General features: G+C 43.8%; 1 protein-coding gene across 8 annotated transcripts in view; it reads left to right on the forward strand.

Annotated features, from left to right (window-relative positions):
- camk2d1 (calcium/calmodulin-dependent protein kinase (CaM kinase) II delta 1) overlaps window positions 1–20,578 on the forward strand; it is an 81,677-nt gene that overhangs the window by 15,230 nt on the left and 45,869 nt on the right. For all 8 annotated transcript variants that reach the window (XM_023965800.2, XM_023965801.2, XM_078936561.1 and 5 more), the window contains exons 3-5: window positions 11,503–11,562; window positions 12,908–12,962; window positions 15,680–15,745. In XM_023965800.2, coding sequence (XP_023821568.1) covers window positions 11,503–11,562; window positions 12,908–12,962; window positions 15,680–15,745 — 181 coding nt within the window. The remainder of the gene's footprint in view (window positions 1–11,502; window positions 11,563–12,907; window positions 12,963–15,679; window positions 15,746–20,578) is intronic.

Genomic DNA, 20,578 nt, shown 5'->3' on the forward strand with positions numbered 1-20,578 from the left:
AATGGACCAAAACATCACTGCTCTAGAGGAGATCTGCATGGAGGAATGGACCAAAACATCACTGCTGTAGAGGAGATCTGCATAGAGGAATGGACCAAAACATCACTGCTCTAGAGGAGATCTGCATGAAGGAATGGACCAAACCATCACTGCTCTAGAGGAGATCTGCATGAAGGAATGGACCAAACCATCACTGCTCTAGAGGAGATCTGCACGGAGGAATGGACCAAAACATCACTGCTCTAGAGGAGATCTGCATGGAGGAATGGACCAAAACATCACTGCTCTAGAGGAGATCTGCATGAAGGAATGGACCAAACCATCACTGCTCTAGAGGAGATCTGCATGGAGGAATGGACCAAAACATCACTGCTCTAGAGGAGATCTGCATGGAGGAATGGACCAAAACATCACTGCTCTAGAGGAGATCTGCATAGAGGAATGGACCAAAACATCACTGCTCTAGAGGAGATCTGCACGGAGGAATGGACCAAAACATCACTGCTCTAGAGGAGATCTGCATGGTGGAATGGACCAAACCATCACTGCTCTAGAGGAGATCTGCATGGAGGAATGGACCAAAACATCTCTGCTGTAGAGGAGATCTGCATGGAGGAATGGACCAACATACCAGCAACAGCTTGTGAAAACCTTGTGAAGACTCACAGAAAACATTTGACTGCTGTCATTACCAACAAAGGTTATAACCAAGTACTGAGTTGAACTTTTGTTACTTATTTTCCACCATAATTTACATATAAATTCTTTAAAAATTAGGAAGTGTTTTCTTTTTGGATTTTGTTTTCTCATTTAGTCTCTTATGGTTGAGGTTTACCTATGAGAAAATGTTCAGGCCTCTCATCTTTTTAGGTGGGAGACCTTACACAATTGGTGGCTGACTGAATATTTTTTGTCCCGCTGTAACAATTGTGTTGCTTTTATTTAAATTGTAGTAATGTAGCTGAACACGACTAGCTTGAAATGCTCTGTAATGACGTGATGGCTAACATGGGTGTGATAGTCTGGTTGAATTATGGAAACATTGTTTTACAGCCTACAGGCTGACTGTAACTCACTGAATCTCAGTACTTATCACAGGAATGATGAAAGACCGTTGTGTTGACTTCCACCTTTTTGTTGTGGTTGTCCAGTTGTGCTTAAATCCAAAGTGTGCTGTAGTTTGTGTGTTTGTTCAGAATGTGCAGTATTCTCTGGAATATTCGTTCACTTCAGCTCCAGGTGGATTTTTGTCAACAGAAGTTAACTTCTAAAGTCTTTCTCTCCTGTTGCTCATGTGGCCGTAGAGTTCACTGGAAACGTCTGAGACATTTGAAGTTCTGGTGGTGTTGGTGCTTCTTTTGGTTTGGTTTTAAATCTCAACCATAAATGAACAGCTTCAATAACAAAATCGTCCAAATTCCACTAAGTGGGTGGGGTTTGTGGTGTGATCTAGGTTGTAGTTTTTGGTTTAGCCTTCATGCAACACAGACATCTTTTTCTGAAGGATCTAGACTATTCTTCTTTCTGGTTCCTGTGAGCAGCACTCTAACCTCCATTCTGAAAATCCTCCTAATTTTTCTGTGCATTATGCAACTGATCTCAAGTGCTTCTGATTAGCTGCATGTGTGTTTGTCACTAAGATGGGCCTCTGCTGGATAAACGAGGGCAACACAACTGCTCACTGCTTTGTCCCAGTCAGCTGGACAGCAGGCAGCGCATTAGAATCCATCAGGAAATGTCTTCCGCTGTGCTCATTTCCTGTGTGGGCTCATGCCACGTTCTACAGTCAAGTCCCTTCTTTGCTGTAGAGATCGGTGGCTTGGAGACGGTTCAGGGTTTGCTGTGGGTCGGGCTAGTGTCTGCCCTACCTGGGTCAGGTGAGTTTACTACCAGTGTCCGGTGTCCCTGGACAGAACAGAGGTCCAATTCAGGTTAAGGGATGTTCTTCTTCACATGACTGGTAGAACTCTGCTGGTAAAGAATGTTAGGTCTACAGTGTCGCTGTCTGCCTGGAATATGGTTGCATTTTTGAATTGAATGTTATATTTGCTGCCACATTAGTTGAAATCCAGGTAAATGTCTTTTTTTCTCTGTAAAATGGAACAGCTGCTGTCTGTACGGACGATGCTGGGAGAACAAGCTGGGTGGTGGTGTGGGCGGAGTTAAATGAAGGTTGCTGGTGGGGGACATTCCCACAGCCAAATGAGGCTGTTTGACTGACGGCTCATGTGGTTTCAGCTGTGGAAGTTGACGCATTTAGCAGAGTCAACCGTTTAAACACAGAGTGGTGAGAAGGACGGAACCTAACAGCTGATGTGGTTCTGATGTGGTTCTGATCCACTGCAGGTACAGAAACCAGCAGCAACATCTGGAGATCTCCATTTGTTCTGGTCTTTGCTCACAGCCTGGCTGCAGCTCTGATCCGCTCTGACTCCTTTGACTCGTTGAGCGAAGGCATCGCTTGTCTTGAGCATTTTTCTAGGAATCCGTTCCCTGCTAGACTTTTGGAATGCTGAACCCAGACGCCGACCTGCTGCTGCTTGTGCAGACCTGCAGGGGAACAGGAATGTTTCTCTGAAACCTTCTCAGCCTTCAGCACCGACACCATGGCGGTCGCATTCCAGCGTCCAGCAGTTGTTGATGGAAACCTCTGTACTGTACTGTGTACAGTGATGACTCCATGTTGGTACCTACCTTTTTATCTTTAGATTGTCAAAACTGCAGGCGTCTTCTAACTGCATGTAAATAAGAGACGCATGCAGTCTGAATATGAGTGGCAGCTGTGGACCGTGTGGGTGGATGCGTCTGTGGATTCAAACCTGCGGTCTTTATGGCTTTAACAATGACATTTGTCTTTTGTTTTGGGGGGGGGGGGTCACCAGCTCCCCTATGACTTCTTTAACGTCTCTGTTGCCGCCCGAGCGGTTTTACTCCACAGCTCCTCCAGCAGTGTTTGCTGGTTTCTCCTCACCATCTGCTCGGCCTCATTCCTGCTGGTTGACGGCGCTCTCCGTCATTTTCTGTCCGTCGGGCAGCAGTCGCTTTCTGCCAAGGCTCGGATCTGAATGAGCTCTGGCTGAAGGAGGATTCAGCTCAGCGGAGAAGACTCTGAAGCACAGCCACATGGTCTGTAACACAAACGCTGAGCGTGGAAGACTGCTGACAGAAACCTGCTTCCTGCAGGAACAGCAGTGTTTACTGAAGGTTTTCCTGCAGAGTACTCAGGAGTTTACTTCATGTTCAGCCTGATGTCCACCTTTAGAGAAGCAGCATGCAGAGATCAGGCCAAATGTGACAAACATGGGGGTGAAGAGGAAAGCTGTGATACGGTTGTTCAAGAGACGTTTGGAGTTTAGTCTGTAGAAGCTCACACACCTGCAGATTTGGTTAATACTGTAAAAATGTGTTCTTCCTGTCAGTGGAGACCTTCTGAATGTTTTTTTTTGTCTCGTTTCTGTTTTTTTGGGATGTAAATGTTTGCTTCGTCTAAAGATGATTGACATCAAAGGTGTTTTAAACTCAACTCTCTCTCTGATTTGCTGGAAAATGTCTGTGCCAATAAGCTAAAAGACCACCTTAACATATTTTCTTCTCATTGTTTGAATTTTGGTCCTTTTTAACTATCATGAATAAAGGTGCTTCTGTGTATTTTGTTCCTGGTTGAACAGTACACATAACACCATGGTACCATGCTAGTTATGGATATTAAGTTTGCCATTTTCACTCTGAAAAGAAAAATATTCCTTAAAAAAAATCATTTTTTTCTTCTTTATATTAAAGACCAAGAGGGGCTTAAACGTTCCTGCAGAACAAACATGAACAATGCATCTCACCTGAGAGTATATAATATTATAGTAATAATACTATGTACTCTGTAGTTACATAGAGTATATAATACTATAGTTATAATACTGTGTACTCTGTAGTCACAGAGAGTATATAATACTATAGTTATAATACTGTGTACTCTGTAGTTACTCTCTAGTTACAGAGAGTATATAATACTATAGTTATAATACTGTGTACTCTGTAGTCACAGAGTATAAATACTATAGTTATAACACTATGTACTCTGTAGTTACAGAGAGTATATAATACTATAGTTATAATACTGTGTACTCTGTAGTTACTCTCTAGTTACAGAGAGTATATAATACTATAGTTATAATAATATGTACTCTTTAGTTACTCTCTAGTTACAGAGAGTATATAATACTATAGTTATAATAATATGTACTCTGTAGTTACTCTCTAGTTACAGAGAGTATATAATACTATAGTTATAATAATATGTACTCTGTAGTTACTCTCTAGTTACAGAGAGTATATAATACTATAGTTATAATAATATGTACTCTGTAGTTACTCTCTAGTTGCAGAGAGTATATAATACTATAGTTATAATAATATGTACTCTGTAGTTACTCTCTAGTTGCAGAGAGTATATAATACTATAGTTATAATACTGTACTCTATAATCACAGAGTATATAATACTATAGTTATAATACTGTGTACTCTGTAGTTACTCTCTAGTTACAGAGAGTATATAATACTATAGTTATAATACTGTACTCTGTAATCACAGAGTATATAATACTATAGTTATAATACTGTGTACTCTGTAGTCACAGAGTATAAATACTATAGTTATAACACTATGTACTCTGTAGTTACAGAGAGTATATAATACTATAGTTATAATACTGTGTACTCTGTAGTTACTCTCTAGTTACAGAGTATATAATACTATAGTTATAATAATATATACTCTGTAGTCACAGAGTATATATTATAGTTATAATACTGTGTACTCTGTAGTTACAGAGAGTATATAATACTATAGTCATAATACTGTGTACTCTGTCGTTACATAGAGTATATAATACTATAGTTATAGTACTGTGTACTCTGTAGTTACAGAGTATATAATACTATAGTTATAATACTGTGTACTCTGTAGTTACAGAGTATATAATACTATAGTTATAATACTGTGTACTCTGTAGTTACAGAGAGTATATAATACTATAGTTATAATACTGTGTACTCTGTAGTTACAGAGTATATACTACTATAGTTATAATACTGTGTACTCTGTAGTTACTTTCTAGTTACAGAGAGTATATAATACTATAGTTATAATACTGTGTACTCTGTAGTCACAAAGTATATAATACTATAGTAATAATACTGTGTACTCTGTAGTCACAGAGTATATAATACTATAGTTATAATACTATGTACTCTGTAGTTACAGAGAGTATATACTATAGTTATAATACTGTGTACTCTGTAGTTACAGAGAGTGTATAATACTATAGTTATAATACTATGTACTCTGTAGTCACAGAGTATATAATACTATAGTTATAATACTGTGTACTTTGTAGTCACAGAGTATAAATACTATAGTTATAACACTATGTACTCTGTAGTTACAGAGAGTATATAATACTATAGTTATAATACTGTGTACTCTGTAGTTACTCTCTAGTTACAGAGAGTATATAATACTATAGTTATAATACTATGTACTCTGTAGTCACAGAGTGTATATAATACTATAGTTATAATACTGTGTACTCTGTAGTTACAGAGTGTATAATCCTATGGTTATAATACTATGTACTCTGTAGTTACAGAGTATAAATACTATAGTTATAATACTATGTACTCTGTAGTTACAGAGAGTATATAATACTATAGTTATAATACTGTGTACTCTGTAGTTACATAGAGTATATAATACTATAGTTATAATACTGTGTATTCTGTAGTTAAAGAGAGTATATAATACTATAGTAATAATACTATGTACTCTGTAGTCACAGAGTATAAATACTATAGTTATAATACTATGTACTTTGTAGTCACGGAGTATATAATACTATAGTTACAATACTATGTACTTTGTAGTTACAGAGAGTATATAATACTATAGTTATAATACTGTGTACTCTGTAGTTACATAGAGTATATAATACTATAGTTATAATACTGTGTACTCTGTAGTTACATAGAGTATATAATACTATAGTTATAATACTGTGTATTCTGTAGTTAAAGAGAGTATATAATACTATAGTAATAATACTATGTACTCTGTAGTTACAGAGTATATAGTGTTTCCCTGCGTGGAGCTGCTGCTGATGAATCATCATCCTCATCATCATATCATCAATCATGATAATAATTGATAATATTCCCATTGATCATTTGTCCCTTTCGGAGCAGAAGTGACCAACGGTTTGTCTTCTCCACATGGAGACGTAGGAAGAAGGAACAAAGTCTCCTGACGTGATCCCGTCCACAGTGACCTCTGGTCCCTGATGGCGTCCGTCCTGCTGCAGCAGTGTGTCTCTGTACGTTCCTGCGGCATCTCGGGGTTTAGGCGTGACGGTAAACGATAGCAGCTCTTAAACGTCTCTACGGACTTGTTGCATCAGCTGATTGCCCCGGGGGCTGCTGTGGGACTACGGAACCCAACAGCGCGGTATCAACAATGAAGACGGAGGCGTGATGAGGCTGAATCTGAATTCTTCCCCCACATGTAGCCCTCAGAACGGAGGGTGACACAAAAGTACCACCCGATGACATCATCAGTAGTACGTTAGCGCTCAGGTTTACGTCATATCGGTCGTATAAAAAAGGTCATGCATCCACAAAAAGTCGTTACTTTCTTTACGTTTAGACGTTTGTGCATCAGAGCACACCCACGGGAAGAAATGTCCCTCCCCCTCGAAGGGTGGGGGGAGGAATTGGGCCTGCTAGCCTGGAAATGTGACCTTTAGCTTGAAGCTCTGAGCTGAACGGCGTTTCTGACCCTCCAGAACTTGCTCTCTTATTCTGCTTTCAGTTCGTCCCCCCCCTCTTCTATTTTACGCTTCATTGCCTTTTTTTCATCCCTTTTCGGTCGTTACCATTCTGACGGCCGTAGCCATCTATCCTACATGCACACAGACGTGGAAGCTCCATGTGCGTGCACGTGAACCCCATGCGCTGCCGTCCAGAGGCCGAGCAGCAGGACATGGGATGGAAATAGCTGCTGCCCCCGTTTGCGGGGGCCGATCAGGATGTTCAGGGTCTCATCTGGGTCTCCTAAATGGGGCAGCTCCACCGCCAGTCGCACAAACGACTCGGACTCGTGAACTAGAAACAACCGCAGCTTAGGAGTGTCACGCCGCGTCTGTGGGCGGGGTTTTCTGACGGTCAGTTCCACCCTTCATCATCTGCTGCGTCCTCCATAAAACCTAAAGACGTCTGTGTCCAGTTACTAATATAACGGTCTTTACTGGAAGACCATGATGCTGATTTATGAGGAGGAACACACAAAAACGTTTGAATTACCACTTTAGAGTCGTAAACTTAGGAGAATAAACCCAAATAGTTACGACTTTAAAAGCCATGAGCCAGATTCATCATTGTTTTTCTCACGAATTAACTTCTTTTACTGTAAATTTATTTAGTATAAAATTGTATTTCCAACTTTAAAACATGTAAAATTAGCAGAAAAAGTCCTAAATTTATGATAAAAACACTAAAGTTGCCTTTTTATCGGAGCTGTGCTCAAAACAGGAGCGTTTTGTGAAGTTTTATTTCCAGATAATCAAAGAAATTTGAACCTTTCTGTAACTGTAAATCATTTTAATTGAGAGAATAACGGTGAAGATGCCAAAGACTGGGCGTCCTCAAACAGAAGCGTCACGCAGATCTAGTGTTTGGAGGAAGAAAGGATGGAAGTGGACGTCTGCAGGGACACCGACGTCTTCATCAACGCTGCAGAGATCCTGCAATCAATCAAGAAAACCTGAATAAACCATAAATAGAACAAAGGATTTTCCAAACGTTATCAATAAATGTTCAGCTCACCTTTACAAGTTCAACACAGTTGGATCAAGAATGGGATCCGCTGCTGCACAGCCTCACCTGCTGGACTGTAGACTCACTTCCACTTTATTTAGTTATAAATGATCAGATTTCATGATTTATTTATTTATTTATTTATTTGGTGGCCCTAATCCTCCATCTGTCATTAACCAGATGATGCGTCCATCAAGTTCTGTTTGGCTCCATGCAGCTTAATGTTCAGGCTCCACTTTATGGATGACTTATCTTCAAACTTATTAAAAACTCCCAAAAAGTATTTGTGAAGTAAAAGCAGACGTCCCCTTTCAGGCATCGCTACATCCAAACCAACCTGGAGTGGCTCCAGCTTCCTGTTTTGTGTTGCAAGGACCACTTTGCATAGGCAGAGTAACTTTGCATACGCAGGAGGAGCCAGCCTCATTTCTAACAGGAAAGCCTGCAGGACGCAGAAACGTGGCTGAAAAGCTTCAGTTCTCCACGCCGTCCTGCTGCACTACTGAAAGCAGCTTTAGTGCTGCTGCTGCTGCTGCTGCTGCTGCTGCTGCTGCTGCTGCTGTGCTGCTGCTGCTGCTGCTGCTGCTGTGCTGCTGTTGCTGCTGCTGCTGCTGCTGCTGCTGTGCTGCTGCTGCTGCTGCTGTGCTGCTGCTGCTGCTGTTGCTGCTGCTGCTGCTGCTGCTGTGCTGCTGCTGTGCTGCTGTGCTGCTGCTGCTGCTGCTGCTGCTGCTGCTGTGCTGCTGCTGTGCTGCTGCTGCTGCTGCTGCTGCTGCTGCTGCTGTGCTGCTGCTGCTGCTGCTGCTGCTGCTGCTGCTGCTGCTGCTGCTGCTGCTGTGCTGCTGCTGCTGCTGCTGCTGCTGTGCTGCTGCTGCTGCTGCTGTGCTGCTGCTGTGCTGCTGTGCTGCTGCTGCTGCTGCTGCTGCTGCTGCTGCTGCTGCTGCTGCTGCTGTTACTGCTGCTGCTGTTACTGCTGCTGCTGTGCTGCTGCTGCTGTTACTGTTACTGCTGCTGCTGTTACTGCTGCTGCTGTGCTGCTGCTGCTGTTACTGCTGCTGCTGTTACTGCTGCTGCTGTTACTGCTGCTGCTGTTACTGCTGCTGCTGTTACTGCTGCTGCTGTTTCTGCTGCTGCTGTTTCTGCTGTTACTGCTGCTGCTGCTGCTGCTGTTGCTGCTGCTGCTGCTGCTGCTGCTGCTGCTGCTGCTGCTGCTGCTGCTGTGCTGCTGCTGCTGCTGCTGTTGCTGCTGCTGCTGCTGCTGCTGCTGCTGCTGCTGCTGCTGCTGCTGTGCTGCTGCTGCTGCTGTGCTGCTGCTGCTGCTGCTGTGCTGCTGCTGCTGCTGCTGTGCTGCTGCTGCTGTTACTGCTGCTGCTGTTTCTGCTGTTACTGCTGCTGCTGCTGCTGCTGTGCTGCTGCTGCCGCTGCCGTCCTGCCTTTGATCCACGGCCCTGCATCAAACACGCTCTGTTCCATAAATATTCAGCGGTTTTCCATGGAGCTGGTGTCCAATCGTTCTGCAGCCTCATGGCCTCTTCATTTGAGAAGCAAATGTGTTCAGCTGGAACGCCGCCCGGTGATTGTTCATGGATGTCTGAGCAGACAAAGGGGGGTTAATGCTGATGCTGAAACCACGGTCTCAAATGAACACGCCACAAACCAGCGGCGAGCATTTTGTCCTCTTTGGCGTCGCCACACGGCGAGTAATATTCATGTTTGTTAGCTCTCCTTTTGAGGAGTTTCTATTCACTTTAATGTTTTATGACCCCCCCCCCACCTGGTCACTTCTAATACACATCTAAATCCTGTTTGGGCTGATGGAGCGGCGGCACGTCAGGATTTGGAGACGGCGGCGTCGTTACGCACTGATGCTACGATGCTAACCAGCCGTTCTGTGTGAGCCGAGGCTAAGATGTGGCGGATAAATACAACAGAAGGAGGTCAAAGGTCATTCATTGAACCCAGTGGCAGACTGTTTATTACCCAGGAAAGCTACGTCTGAATCCCTCATGAACCATTTTAGGATGCAGAAACCATATTTGCATTGCAGGTTGAAAATTCCTGCTGCCACAATAAAAGCCTCTAAATAAACGGAATAAACCAAACAGTAAACAAACCTCATGATGCAGCTACAGCAATAAACAGACAACAACCACAGACATTTGGACTATTATTTATTATGATGTTCATCATTTCACTCATCAGAAACTCAGATTATTAGCAGACTTCATCCGTCCTCCTCTCTTCCCTCCAACAGTCCATTATCGTCCAGATGATGGTCTTCAGTTCCATCCAGAAGTGTTTTCTATTCCATCATCAGTGCTGAGAGTCCGTCCAGTTGTGTCTCTGTAGGTTTGAATCCGCTTTAGAGCCAAAATGTCCGCTGGACAGACGCAGTGGACACGGGGACGGTCAGTCCAAACACACAGATCTGTGCGTCTGCTTCATGATTCCCTCAGGAAGTCATCAGTGGGAGACGTTCCTGCTGGATCCTCCATGGATGCATCACAGTCAGTCTGTTTGAACTGAGACACATCCAAAAGTCTGGCTGCATGTGACTTCCTGAAACTTCTGTCCAATCAGAAGCTCTGAATACTGTGACGCTGCCTAGGCCTGCTAGAAGGCCCTGCTGACACCAACTCACAATCTGATTGGTTGAAGGAAATGAATGGCAGACACTGATTTTTCATTAGGAAGCCTTAACAACGGATAATGAGGCCTATTTAGCTCTGACTGCCTTTAATGAGTCTGCATGGAGAAAATACCATGAACACAAGATTCAGATACTTTTTAGGCCTTCAGAAAAGGTCCTGAAGGCCCTGACGGCCCACCACTGATAGAAATATTTAAATTATTTTCTAAACGACAGAAATTAATTTGCTGTGTTTTAGCGTCTTTGTAGCATTACAGAGCCCCCCCCCATGAAGTTCTGCATCTTAACCGACATTGATGTAAATGACTAAAATCCAAAACTTTATCATGTCTTCAGTCTGTTTTTATATAAAAATGGAGGCAGAAGGAGGAAAATAGGACATTTTCTGTCAATCTAATTGATATAATTGATACTTTCTTTATTCCACAATGGGGAAATTCTTCTCCGCATTTGACACATTCCCTGGGGGGGAGCGGTGAGCTGCAGCTGAACCGCTTTGGGAGGCAGTTGAGTCAGGGGTCTTGCCCAGGGACCCCCATTGGGGGATGGCAATTGCTCGCATTGATACGGTAATTATGGTAATTGCCCCCAGTTATTGTTGTGTATTCCCCTCCGGGAATCGAACCTTTGGATTCCTGCGTGGCAGCCCTTTACCTTACCAACTGAGCTACCCAGCCGCTTATCTGCCCCTATCTGCCTCGTTTGAGGAGGTAAAGAAGGCTGGACGGTGGCTAGCGCTCTTGCCCCACAGACGGCGTGTTTTCCTCCGATCAGGCGCTCATTCTGACGTCCATGTAACCACAGCTTAGGGATGATGCGTTCGGTCCACACGAGTCGAGTCAAAGTCTGAGGCAGAACCCGACCGCACCAGGGCCTCCCGACAGTTGGACTGTGGATGTTCTGTGATCCATGAACAACCACATTCTGTCACAGCTGCAGTCTTCTCAGCAGAAAACACCAACGGTTCATTTTACTTTCTTTTTTCTTTGGCAGATCACCAGAAGTTGGAGCGGGAAGCCCGAATCTGCCGCCTGCTGAAACACCCCAACATCGGTACGTCTGCCCTCCTGTGCGTCTATGACAGCTGCTGTGTTCTGGACTCAAACCATGTTGTCTTACATTTTATTTCAATACATTCATGTGTGATGGTTTAGGGTGAAAGCTAAAGTGTACCAACCTTCCTCTGACATCATGATCAGATGTTCACAGTACATGTACTATGTACTAGTTCTGTACTGTGTATCAGTACTATTAGAAGGCTTTCTGACTTGAGCCTTCAGCTCAAGCAAACAGCAGAGCACATTTAAAGTGGATTATTCTTAAAAACGTATTACTCTGCCGAGGCCAAAAGCAGCAGACGTTTGGTATTTTAATGGATTGAGTCTTGGTTGGGTCGTCAAAGGGTTCGTGCCTCAGCCTGGTGCTAAGATCCCCCCCCCCACACAGCAGCCTGTTTGGTGAAACTCTCCATCCTTGGAGGCCAAACAGCCGCTTCTGCCCCTGTGCTCTTCTCTGTCACCCCTTTAAGGGCAGAAAGACTCGATGATGTTTTTACGGTGGCTTAAAGATAAATAGGACCGTATCTGCAGGAACCGAAGGAGCAAAAGCTGTGTGTTTTCTTGAAACTGTGAGATTAGATGCAGAAAGATTAGGAGTGGAGTGATGCTGCATGTGGCGTCTGAAGGGGTATTTGAAGGGGGTGCTGAGGCAATTACCGCGCTGCCACACATGCAATGCCCTAATCTCTCTGCCCCTTCAGTGAAACCGAAACCACAGCTCTGTGACTTGATGCACAGACAAAGTGTGATGTGCAGGAAGGCGTTTCAGCAGACGATGTTTCTGTTTCTGCAACAGTTCTCTCTCCTGCTGATGGCGGTAAGCGTGACAGCCAGACGTCTGCTGGGTCTGAACAGTCTTCGTTTAGATGAAACCACAGCAGAAAAGCATGCAGAAACGTCGATTCCCTGAAACAAACATGCTTGTGAGCGTGATATGAGGCAGGACCGTCTGTAGGCGCTGAGAACCGAGCAAACCAGAGTAGAAATGCAGTTCTAGTATGTTTGGATCCCAGAAGGTTGGGTAGAAAGACATTTTCAACATTCTTACTTGCAGGATCAACAGACGCATCTATACAGGGATGAATACTGTCTACTTTCTGATAAGTTACACGGTCAACTGTAAGACGGGAAATAGTTAGTATGTTGGCTTTAAAAACCAAAGCAAACCTTTAACATCCCAGACTGTAACAGAACAGGGTTTGACTTATATGTACAGTAACTTATAAACTTAAAGAATATTCAGGAAAATCTGTTTGGAACACAGAAGTTTGGCTGAGAGTTCTCTGTTTGTGCAGCAGACGGGTGATTTAAGCGACCTTCTCCGTGTCTTCCCTCCACAGTGCGGCTGCACGACAGCATCTCAGAGGAGGGATTCCACTACCTGGTCTTCGACTTGTAAGCCAACTCTTTTTACGTTGCAATACTTCTGAGGAGAAAGGGTGAAACCGGGTGAACCAGGACTGAATCTGTTGAACTCTGGCAGTGGGAGATCTTCAAATCTGTCCGCCTCTCCAGAAATGTGAGAAATTGTAGGCAGAGAGATAATTGGTGGATTGTTAAAAAAACTTCCATCTCCTGTTGGATAGAATGGGGTTGATGTGTCTGAACCTCTGGAGAAAGCGTGGAAACATTCAGTTAAAGCATGTGTGTGAATGATGGATGAAGATGGTCAGATAGGCTCCTCCCATAATGCCATGTGCCGTATTAACCATCCATTCACCATTCAAACACTGATGCAACATGACCTGGAATGACTGAATCTCTGAATGTGGGGGTGCATGAATGCAGCAGCTGAACCTTCTTCTGCTGCTTTGGGGTTTTTGCAGGAGGCTTTGAGTTTCCTCTGGATGGACGCTTAGAAGACTTAGGCTGTAGCTTCATCCTGTAGCTGCAAAGATGCAATAATATGCTAAGGTCACTGAATGAAGGATCCTTCAAACTGCCTGCATCACTGCCAGAGGTTATCATGGGAAATCTGAGCTATCAGTGTTTCTGCATTTGCTCCACACTGGCGGTTTAGGTCTCATCTGTAGAACTATCTATGTGAAAATAGTGCATGAAGTGATGCATGAAGCACGGTGCTTCTGGAATCTTTTCAGTGCAGAACGTCACGTGTTGCATGTGTGCTTGAAGCGTGTTTTGGAGTCCAGTTTGGGGGGTGCGTGTGTTGAACTGCAGTAGATAAACACTAATAGCTTCAGATGGGTGAGTGGAGACGTGGTCGGCACCTTTAAAATAACTTGCTGCCTGTTCTTAAAGTGCCGGTCTGAGCGCCGTGGCTTTCCAGTCAGCAACACTTTCAGAACACGACCCTGTTAACCCTGAGAGAATGTACCAGCGCTGCTGCCCAAGCAACAGGAGGCTACTGGACGCATGGACAGCCCTGGGGTTTGTCCCTTTATGGACCAGATGGGTGGCCCACTCCCACTTCAGATGTTCAATTCCATCAGAGCCAAAGGAAAAGCAGGAGGACCAAGGTTTCATCTTTAGGCACAGTGGGAGGCTGTCGGGATCCTCCAGCATCCGTCCAGCGTTCCTCCAGCATCCGTCCACCATCCGTCCAGCATCTGTCCAGTGTCCCTCCAGCATCTGTCCAGCTCTCACTGGTGTCCGTCTGCAGCAAATGAAAGTGAGCTCTTAGTTCCCAGCTCCAAAATGTGCTGCTCCCTGATTGAGTCAGGGGCCTGACCTGAGGCGGTGGGTTTGTCCATGGATGTATATTGCAGGATTAGCCTTGTCCATTTGCTGCTATACGCAGTGACGTGGGCGTTCAGGCGCTATAGCTATGCGTTGGTCCCGTCAACAGAACCCAGCTGTTCCAGTTTAGGACAGGCAGGCATCACCCACAAAAACGGGTTGCTCCCCCATTTCTACAATTAAAGTTTGGAAAATGATGATCTCGTGGTTCATTGAAATATGTATATATGAAGATTAATCCATGAACAGTGCAAGAACTGGGCCTTCTAGTGTTACAGGAGACGCATTGCTGTCAAATGAACAGCTTTCAAATCCCCATGATTCTGCATATATGCCAGAATCTGTGTGAGTGAGCTTATTGTTACCCAAACCCAGAAGTGTTAAAGTCCAGCAGCTTGAATTCCTGATAAACTTGACAAAGTGAAGATAAAAAGGCCTTTTTCCATTAAAAACAGCTCAAAGTGCTGAACAAAGTAAAACCACTGGAGCAGGTCCTAGAAGATCCATACATGGCTCACAAGATACTTCTGTGCAGGATTTCTTTACCATCCCACCTTTTGTATTAGACAAAATAGGCAAAACTTCATAAAGTGCTAGAAAATAAACACAGAACTCTTCTTTTTCATTTTTGGTCCAATCATCGCTCACTTGTCACGGACAGTCCAGTAAACACGTCTGTGTTGCGTCTTGTGGAGCGGTGAACATACCTGTCTGTCACTTGCTGCTTATCGCATTTCTAGTTGGAACTAAACTTCATTTTGTTGCTTTGTTTTTGTACATATTTAATGACAGTAATTAATACATGGATAAGTGGATACTGAATAAAAAACGGAGACATCCTTGCCCCACACAGAGCCGCTCCACTGCCTCTAAGCTGCATTGATGGTTGAGTCCAGACAGACGGATGCTGGTCTGATGGATACATCAGGACTGGAGGTGGAGGCGCGTCCTGTGGTGCCGCTGTAGCCTACAGCCCAGGCTGTTGAGCTGGATGAGCGTCTTCAACGGTCTTCTTGTGTCTGACTCACATCTGATGACCAGCATCTCAACCCTTAAGTTTAAGGGAAGCTTGTTGCTCAGATCCAGTGGAATGCCTCTTCTCATCTCCTCACTTACGCCACAATAAGAAATAATTCAAGCGTGTCCCAGTTTTGTGTGGCTTTAGACGCATCACAGCGATGGTGGATCCACTTCCTGTGGTCCAAAGACTGTTTCCCAGCATGTGTGCTCTAGTGCTCAATAATTACTGTGTGGCTTTTCTATAATGGATGTGCCGTCTGTGTGACTTGGCAAAGCGCTTCAGAGTGGAGTGGAATAACAAAAGCCGTATCCGTGTGTGCGTGAACATACATGATAGCACAAAGTCTTTTCTGCAGATAAGATGCTGTGGTGTTTTTACTGTTCCCCCCATGCAGAGTCACTGGTGGGGAGCTGTTTGAGGACATCGTTGCCAGAGAGTACTACAGTGAAGCTGATGCCAGGTTGGTGCAAACACTTATAAAAAAAAAATCCCTAGACCTGGAACATGTCGGTGTTTTTGGATGTAAGATATTTTTAGATTCCATCATCTGAACTTCTGCTGATGTCAATGGAACCTTTGTGGTTCAATACTATAGATCCTCCTGTTTCTCTTTATTCTAGTATCTTTCTTCATTTTTTGCTGCTTACCTCCTTCTACAGTGTTTCATCTATTTCAACCATCCAACTATCCAAATGTTCAACTCTTTCAGCTTTTTCCAGCTATGACTTTGCTCCTTTAAATCCTTGAACTTTTCCAGATATTCCAGGATTTCTGCCTCCATTGAAATAAATGGAGAATCCTTGGTGCAGAAACTCGCTGGTCAACATAGCATTCAATGCTGTATTTTCTGCTGGAAATGCAGCTCCTTCCAATTTAAAATTGTGTTGCTCAAACTTTGTGCCTTTAATGTCTGTTGTGTTTGTTCTTGATTGTGGATCCAGATTTTAATGGCATTCATTAAAAAAGCCGTTTGCTGTGTTCACGGAGCTCAGAGTACCGCAGAGGCGGCTGACCTCCACGCTGTAATCCCATTTCAGATTAGGACTTCTCTTTCTAAACTTTGGACTCACTTGAGCTTTTGAAAAGTTTCTTTTGATGTTTTTCACTAATTTTAGGCTCAAACAGGCCCAAAGTAGCTTTTAGGGAGTTTAGGTTCTGATTTGCTGTAGATTTAATCTTTAAAAATGGTTGCAAAGTTAATGTTGGTTTTATTTACATGTAAAAAATATCATTACTGTTATTGAAAGGCTCTTCTTGCTGGCCTTGTGATTTTTCTGTGGAGGAACAGTTCAAACGTTGCACTGTGTTGTGAGTGTTGCATTTGGAGGGTTGGGCCCAGCTGGGCAGGAAGACTGACTCATTTGGAAGCCTCACCAAATGTACAATGAAGAACAGACAGACCCTTTCCAAAAAATTACAAGGTCCAGGTGAATACTTGATTCTGATTGGCTGCTGGGTGTGCGTTAAAAAGTGATAATGCACGCCTGAACAGTAGTTCCGGTCACATATCTTATTGTTCTGTATCACTGCTCTGGCTTCTTTAAAACAACCTTTATCTTCATCGTCTGGACAAAAACAGGCGGTTGGAGGAGAACTGATGCTTTAATGAACACATCGTGATCATCAGCATAGATATCACTTTCCTTTGTCGCTGCAGTCGAGGTCCGCGCCGGCTCAGCCGGCTAAGTGGCGGACAAATAGTCCACTTTTTGAGAAAAACGCGATCCAAACCGAAAAAATGACAAGAATAAAGGACTAAAAACTGGTTTTATGTTTATTTCTTTTGTAAGTGACCGTGGTATAAGCGGGTGAATGACCTTTGAAATATGCATTATGAGAATACATTCTGATAATGCACACTTCAAAGGCCATGAACCCTTACATAATTCCATTGGAGAAAAGGTCACTTTCATACAGTATAGATTCCAGGCCCAAGGTTGAAGGGATTTTAAGTTTTTATCAGTTTTTCTTTACATGAATTTGGATTTTAGCACAAAAAACCCACAGAAACAGGATTTCATAAATTAGAAAACTCTGGAGAAATTCTTGTTTACTTGTCAGTTTGTGGAAAAAGCTCGACAGAGATCATGATCACAACTAATCGATCAAATCGATCACAACACAGTATTTTCCAAATGATGTGTCCATCCTCAAAACCTGGTAGCCTTAATAAGTGCCCGGATGCGCCGTGGCGTTGTGTGGAGGTTATGGAAGCCCAGATTTTCTTGATGCTTGCTGTCAGCTTTTCTTTGTTTTCGGGGCTTGTGCCCCAAGACCCCCCTCATTTTCCTTTAATAACCCCCCATGAATGTTCAGTGGGGTTTAGGGCCGGGGAGCAGGCCAGCCGAGCGCTGTGGGGGCTTGAACATCGAATCAGTGACAGTCTGGACAGAGACCAGGGGCCTCATTTCTAAAACTTTGCGTAGGATTTGCGTCAGAAGTGGCGTACGGGTGAAACATAGGACGTGCGTACGCACAGAAATATTCGGAGTTATAAAACCGTGCGCACGCACATCCTACGCATCTTTCCCTTAATAAATCACAACCAATTCTAAATGCAGCGCAGCTTTTGCGGCTTCATGACACGCCCATAGTTGCCCATAAATAGTCCGTGAAACGCCCACAAATGAATATTCATTGATTGCGAAACCATGGCAAACACAGAGAGAAAATCAAAAAAACGTAACTTCACTCAATGTGAAGTAGAAGTTATCGTTGGCGAGGTGGAAAAGAGGAGAATAATGTTGTTTGGAGGGCACAGTGTGGGCATTACTAATGCCAAAAAGGCACGTGATGGCAAACGGCGTTAATGCTGTAGCCTCACAACCTCGGACCGTGGCCGAAATAAAAAAGAAAAGGTCGGACATCAAAGTCGAGGCAAAAAAACGTCTAGCGCTGTACCCCCCCCCCCACACACACACACACCCGTGTCTGCCACGGGTGTTGGGGGGGGGGAGTCTGAACCGGCTCATAAGCCACTCGTCCTCGTTTGCCAACAAGTCTCCTTGCTGTCTAAAGATGTGTTCACTCCGAATTCTTCCATTTGCCACATCTTCTAAGATCAGCCATTGTGCGTCATTACGCATTGTGATGGGGCATTTTATTTCCATCCATTTATTACATCTGACAAGCTACAGATGTCGGTAATAATCCACGTGGAAATGGGAAATTGTTCAGCGCAAATGTAATTTCTTGTTGCTTTCTGAATGGTCGAGACATACGCCATACATTGTTTTATCAAAAATAAAACAAACTAAAGGCATATGCATGAATACCATAATTCTGTAGCTTATGAAGAAATGTTTTACTATGTAAACAACTTTCCCCAGTGGACAATTAATGCATCTCTCTATCTATCCATCTGTCTGTCTGTCTGCACCTATATCTGCTCTGCCAGACGGACACATTGACGAGAATATCAGTCTTGTACATTATTTCGTTCTGTTAACTATATTATTTATGAGGATGAATTGCACAACATGCCAATATTGCAGAACATATTTCACTTTTCTTTCTGCAAATAAGTGTTCATTTGAATTTCTGTTGTAATTTTCGTTTGATCTTTTTGTTTGTTTCACTGCTGATCGATCAAACGGGTGTTGGTGTAGCTGTTAATTGTCAGACTTGCTTTGTGAAGTCTTCATGTTATTTCTGAGAGGCAGTATTGTCATTTTCACTTTCACGTGTTTCTTCCATCTGCCGACGGTGTCGCCGTTTCTCATTTCACCCGTTTTTGTGCGTACGCCTGGGTCAGAGCGTGGAGGACCGCACATTTTCCCGTCAAGTTTGCTTTTTATAAATCTCAACTATTGCGTAGAGAGTGGCGTACGCCTTCTATTGTGCGTACGCAACCTTTATAAATGAGGCCCCAGGTCCTGCTGGAGGATGAAGTCTGCATCCAGATCCTCAGCAGAAGGAATCCTGAAGTCCTCCAGAACTTTCTGCTGGAACGTTGCAGTGGTTCTGGTTCTGAAGACAGCAGAGTTTACCAACACCAGCTGGACATTGCAGTCCAGATCCTGACGGACTGTGGACCATCAGTCTGAATGTGGTTTTGGAGCTGTTCCTCCTCCTGGTTCCAGTCTTTCTGCAGCTTCTGGAATCTGGTCCTTCTGATGATCCACTAAAGTCCACAGTCGTCTCTTTAGCTGCTGCATCTTCTCCTCCATCAGACTTTCTGTGGATCTGCTCGGACACTCTGGGACAGCCGGCCTCCTCAGCGAGGAGCTTCAGTGGTCTACCCAGACTCTGGAGGGGGTCCATGATGGTCTTCTGGATAGTCTGAAGTCTTCTCCACATAAACCAAACTGAACCAGGTTCATGACGTGTGGGGAAGCTGTGCTCAGAGTCTAGCAGATGATCAGTCGCTGAAACTGTTTCTAACATTCAGATTTCTCCAGAGTTTCTTCTGAAATCCTGTTTTTGTGGGTTTTTATCAGCTGGAACCCCAATTTAAGATAAGATAAAGCTTTATTGGTATTATACAGTCACACTTGGTACAACAGTACAACCAAAGAGCAAACTGTCCCACATTTAGACATTTAGGTCAGAACAAAAAAATAAATGCTTGACATCAATCAAACGGGCCCTGACTCTATAGTCTATGTAAGTTTCATTTTTGGATGGAAATGAATTGACTTTTCCATTTTGCAATCTTTTGGAACAGGTCTGTTTTTGGTAAACTGGTTCATAACATAAAAAGACAGGATGACATCCTCACAGTTTTTCTGCCCTTTTCTTGAGTTAAATGGGGCAGAAACTCCTAAATGTTCTGATGTGGAGCCTCTGTGGTGACGCTGCAAACATTAAGAGGTTCTCTTTCATTTACAAGAACCTTCCTCTAGAAAAAAAACATCCAGATAATTTACATTTGCAGAAGTGAGTCTTGGTCCGTCAGTAGAGTCCTTCCTTAAATGACGTAGAGATGACCTGAGGAACCTGGTTAGGATGCAGGTCCAGCCTCTGTAGGGGACGGGATGAGGACAGCGTCCAGTTCTACTCCTTTGGGGTCAGGTCCTCTGACTGAAGGCCTTCCTGTTTCTGTCTAGGCTTCTCCCAAAGAACAGCCCCTCCTTCCCAAACGGAAGGCGTGGTCTGACCCCTCCCTGTTGATGGAAATGGTAGATTTCTGCAGCCGTAGTGATTCTTCAGATCTGATGATGGTAGAGATGTTAATCTACATGTGGAGAGTCTCCAACCAGAAGTAGAAAAGTGTTGCTGTCCTTTAGTGAAGCCACCTTCAGACTGCAGCTCTGGACTCAGACGTCAGTAGAAAAGAGTTGAATCAGGTCCA

Source organism: Oryzias latipes, chromosome 18 (assembly GCF_053564925.1).
Source record: "Oryzias latipes strain Hd-rR chromosome 18, Olatipes_Hd-rR_3.1".
NCBI classification, from domain to species: Eukaryota; Metazoa; Chordata; class Actinopteri; order Beloniformes; family Adrianichthyidae; genus Oryzias; species Oryzias latipes.